We start from the raw sequence: 4,919 nt of genomic DNA, 5'->3' as shown, positions 1-4,919 counted from the left end.
ACAAAGATATTAAATAAAAAGCGCTGGTCGTCTTCATTGAATTTAGTGTAATTCAGAGCCTTTCTCCGTCTGTTGGAGTGCCAAATGTTCCGACCCACTTACGTCATCCAGAGGTTCCTGTTTTATTGTGATGGAAATTTTTGATGGTAGGGGCTCTCCTGACAAAAAAGTGTCCAAGGAATGAGGTTTGTCCTGTGCCAGTGTGCAGAGGGACGCATGGGATGCCAGTAGCATTTTCAGCTGCTCTTTCTCCCGTTGCAGGCAGCTCACCTGCCTCTGCAGCATGACCTGCTCCATGTGCAAGCGCTCAGTCTCCTGAAAACAAATTCACAGCTGGATCCCATTAGCATGTGCTGGTTATTACGTAACAGAACCAGATTCCCTGAAGCAGAGTGTACTGCATTCTTAAAAATAAAGGGTGCAAATGAGGTTTTCATATAGCATAGAAGATCCATTTTAGGTTCCCTAAAGAATCTTTAAGTGAACAGCTTTCTTAGTGTAAAGAGCATTTGAATATTCTTAAGAATTTCTTTCCTCTATAAAGAACCTTTGTGCATTGGAAAGTTTCAATGGATCTTAAAGGAACAGTTCATTCAAAAATGGGTGCTGCTGTCAGAATAAGAGTCCAAACAGCTGATAAAAACATTACAATAATCCACATGACTCCGGTTCATTAATTAACATATAGTGAAAAGCTGCATGTTTGTATGAAACAAATCCATCAAGGCATTTTAAATGAAAACCATTGCTTCTGGGCAAAATAGCAGTCTATAATCCATAAAAATGCTTGAAAAAGTCCATCTTCTGCTGTCCTCTCACATCAAAATTCCCCAATATGTTTTGTACTGTTTTCACTTGTAAACACTTGATCTGTGCATATTTCTCTCCTGATTCAGACGAGATATTATAGAGGAACTTTAGCCAGAAGCAACAATTTGTAGTAAAAAAAAAATGATGGATTTGTTTTTTAACTTCACAGGACATTAATTGATGGACTGGAGTCGTGTGGATTATTGTGATGTTTTTATCAGCTGTTTGGACACTCATTCTGACGGCACCCATTCACTGCAGAGGGATCCAGCAAGTGATGTAATGCTACATTTCTCCAAATCTGTTCCCATGAAGAAACAAACTCATCTACATCTTGGATGGCCTGGAGATGAGTAAATTTGGGTGAACTATTCCTTCTTCACTGGAAATGCCAATAAACAACCTTTGTTTTTGAGAGTGTGACTGTCCATTCTTATTTCGGTTTCCCAATTGAAACTATGAAACATTAATTTATGTGTTGTTAATACCTGGGTGATTCAGTCAATCATATATAATTCTTAAATTACAAAAGTCTAAAACTGGACAAACAAGATTTCTCAGAAAGGTGCACCACCCTGAACACAGTATGAAAATAAAAATGGCAGTACAGCCCTATTATTCACCTCCTGAAGAAGGTCAAGAAGTTCTCGTCTGCGGTTGCGGCATTTGGCAGCAGCCATTTTGTTACGCTCTCTTCTCCGTCTTATCTTCTCCTCTTCATCTGGAGTGAGCTAATAATGAAGCAATATAACAGAGTATTATTTTAAAAACTAGAATCACATATTTATGTCCGTCTTTACTTTATTGATCTGTTGTTACCTTTTAAAGGGGTCATATGATGTTGCTAAAAAGAACATTATTTGGTGTATTTGGTGTAATGAAATGTGTTTATGCGGTTTAAGGTTAAAAAAACACATTATTTTGACTCTTAACTTTTATAAAGAATATCTCTTTGGATTTGAGACTTTAGTCTTTGCAACTTTACAGATCTTCTTTATGCACCAAGAGCTTGTAACACTCCAAAGAGAAAGGAAAAATTGAAATCGCATCATGTGACCCCTTTAAAGATTGATGCAGTTATAGAGAGAGGAGACTGGGGCTAGTTGTCACACTGGAAAGTTGCCATAGTACAAGCTGAACACAAATGTGTGTTTTAGATTCTGATTAAATTAGGATATTTTGGTGTGAATTCAATATATCAACATCATCCTATTTTGCTATAGCCTTATAACACTCATTCAGGCAGAGGCCATCTACATAATCGTTAAAAGTTGAACAGGACGAGCATTTTTGGAAAAACTGCAATCATTTATTATTTATTAATGACAATATCTGTTGACCAAAACATTTATATATATATATTTTTTTATCAATGTGTTTATTGTATGCATAAGTCTATACAGAAATAATAATGTGTTGTATTTGAAGTCTTTTTACCTGTATATTTCTTTTGAAGCGTTCTCTCTGGTTTGCTGTAGATTCACTGGTCTGCTCCAGACTCTCACTGGGCATCACTGGCTCGATTATCCAGCGCAGCTCTTGTCTCGATGGGACTGCATTGACAGTGGCGATAAAAGGACTTTTGTATATCTGCATTTCGACCTGGCTGAAAAGAGAAGAGGGGGAAAAAGATGCGGTAAATGAAATGAGATCAAATGGAAAATACTGCGTTTGTACGTAGGTTTATGTGCTTATATTAAATGGTTAAAACATGCGAATTCATTGACCTAAAACATAATTACTCACCTGATGGAATCGGAGATGTCGCCTCTAGAGATGCAGTTGCGTTCAGTTGCGTTCATTCCAAATATCTCCAAATTAAATGGTATTTCGCCATGGATTTATGCTGGTTGAGGTGTAGGCTATTAGTCCCGATGTTGAAATTCCAGTTCCACCCATGCACCTCTCAATCAGTGCAGCAACAGGCATTCACTGGCCTAGTATTGTAATCATGTGAATGACGAATGTCTCCTAAAAAGGGCAGTTGCGTCAGAGCGCAAGCGTTTCATGGACGTGGAATTACCTACTGTGAGTGAGTTACATGTGTTTCCACGCACTGGAGGCACTCATCCATCAGGATAGACACATACACAGCCTAAATAAATACACATGCTCTATCAGTGTCTTATATATACTGTTATTAAAATTTCCTTCATTTTCATTTGATTAGTTTGTGATGCAGAATAAATAAAACATTAGGCTATTGTTTTTAATTTTATTGTATTTATAAAACATCTTGCTGGTGTTATCTGGTCTCAATTTTTTTCCCCCAACAGGGTTAAAAAGGGAAATTCTAGAGTAGATATATGCATATATTTAATTTCTATTGATATTTTCTAAAAACTTTTCTAAAATGGATTATGAGAAACTGTATAGACATTTGTTGAAAGCTGATACACTGTCACATTTCGTAATGTTTTTAAATCATTTGAAGTGCATTGTTATGACTAACTGTATCTGACAAACATGTTTCTTTAAACCATAATTAGCATGCAGCAGGGCTTGGGTTTATAAGTTCCATATAATAGCCATGCTGGAATTAATGAGCAAAAACACAGAGGGTTCTTAGACTAAACACAGAGACCTATGCCTGCATCTGTGAGCACTTGAGTGTGTTTATGTATGTGTGTGTTTAGCAGGGAACAGCATGTGCTCGGCCACACTACCGCGGTTGTGTAGGAGTGAATGTCACACAAGAATATTCTCCAAGGCTCAGTGTTATCACAGCTCAAATGACATTTTCTTAGAGATTCAAACTACCTTACCTTCAGACTGAGATGCATTTCACACAGATTTTTGTGAAAATGAGCCAAGAGAATTCTGCTTATGCACATCTTGCGTCAAGTAACAACATTTTTGTTAACATGTGTTACATGATTAGTTTATACAGCTGTCCATATTTGTCTTATTTTAATGGACACACCAAAGCATATTGAGGCTAGTTACTGTGCCGTTTGTTAAAGACACAATGATATAATGTAAGAGTGTGCGGGACTAAAGGACATATTATATGTGAAAGAGCTCATTATTAACCCACAAAGAGCACGAGAGGCCGGATATGTGAGTAGGCATAAGAGCGGACACAAGTAGAACAAAAACTCAGGGAATAAGATAAAGAAGGATGGATGAAGGTAATGGAATAGCAAGATGAAGAGAAAAGGGAAATTATGTTTTTCTTCATCCGTGCTTATAGGCCTGCCTGTAGCTCATTCGATTTTTAGTGTGAATGCAATAATTAAACACTAATGCATCCATTAGCAAAACCTGCATTCAACCTGTTGCTTGGCAACACCACCAGCTCTCAATTACATAGTAACACTGCAGTCTCTGTCCATATATCTTGGCTGCGTTTCATCAAACATGTGACAAGATGCAGTTGAATAGTGCTGGTAACTACAAATAATGGGAATCAAACATGGGTTTTTGTTCCATCAAGCTTATATTTATGCATTTGCCAGACACGTTTAATCAAAGCACATTGCATTCAGGGTATACATTTAATCAATCCATCCAATCCCCTAGCTGGGAATCACACTCATGACCTTGACAGAACTAGCACTGTGTTCTACCGTTTGATAAAACATAACACAAATACACAGTCATGTCAGTATGGAATCAAACTCATAAAAGGAGGCGGCCCATTCAAACCAGTGCAGATTCGGCTACATAAGGAGCTTAAAATATCATCTTGTTGTGATGTTGGGTGCCAGAATCGACGTAATACAGCCTCAAATTAGAAATTTGATCGCATATCTGCTGCCACTGCCAGACAAAAAACCGACGATGTGGTTAAACGCGATAAAACTAGCAGACTGGACAGAAACGATCGTCAAAAATGCTCACGTTTGCAGCGCACACTTCTTATCAGAAAAGGTTCAATAAAGTATTATCTTTTGTTGTTATGGGCGCGTCTACAGATTTCTTGCCATATGTCTATGTTTCTTGCATCTCACGACTATGTCGTGTATGAAATAATGTCTGTCTGTGTGCATGTGTGTAAAACAACAAACGGACAATTTATATATAATAAATTGTAATTGTATATACATTGTTGTGATTAATTGTGGCTGGAACAATAATGTAGCTGTAAAAATAGTTGCCTGCTGAAA

The 4,919-nt window shown here is 37.3% G+C and overlaps 1 protein-coding gene across 1 annotated transcript; it reads right to left on the bottom strand.

Annotated features, from left to right (window-relative positions):
- On the bottom strand, window positions 1–2,612 carry LOC107549509 (fos-related antigen 2-like). The gene is made up of 4 exons (XM_016230626.1): window positions 2,557–2,612; window positions 2,248–2,416; window positions 1,434–1,541; window positions 1–315 (listed from the first exon to the last, which is right to left on the bottom strand). The coding sequence occupies exons 1-4, from the start codon at window positions 2,610–2,612 to the stop codon at window positions 43–45; spliced, it is 606 nt and encodes a 201-aa protein (XP_016086112.1). The 3' UTR covers window positions 1–42.
- Between the last annotated feature and the right edge of the window lie 2,307 nt (window positions 2,613–4,919).

The sequence above is a fragment of the Sinocyclocheilus grahami genome, unplaced genomic scaffold (assembly GCF_001515645.1).
Source record: "Sinocyclocheilus grahami isolate Dianchi unplaced genomic scaffold, SAMN03320097.WGS_v1.1 scaffold374.1, whole genome shotgun sequence".
Taxonomy (NCBI): domain Eukaryota; kingdom Metazoa; phylum Chordata; class Actinopteri; order Cypriniformes; family Cyprinidae; genus Sinocyclocheilus; species Sinocyclocheilus grahami.
This window is presented reverse-complemented; position numbering and strand designations above follow the sequence as displayed.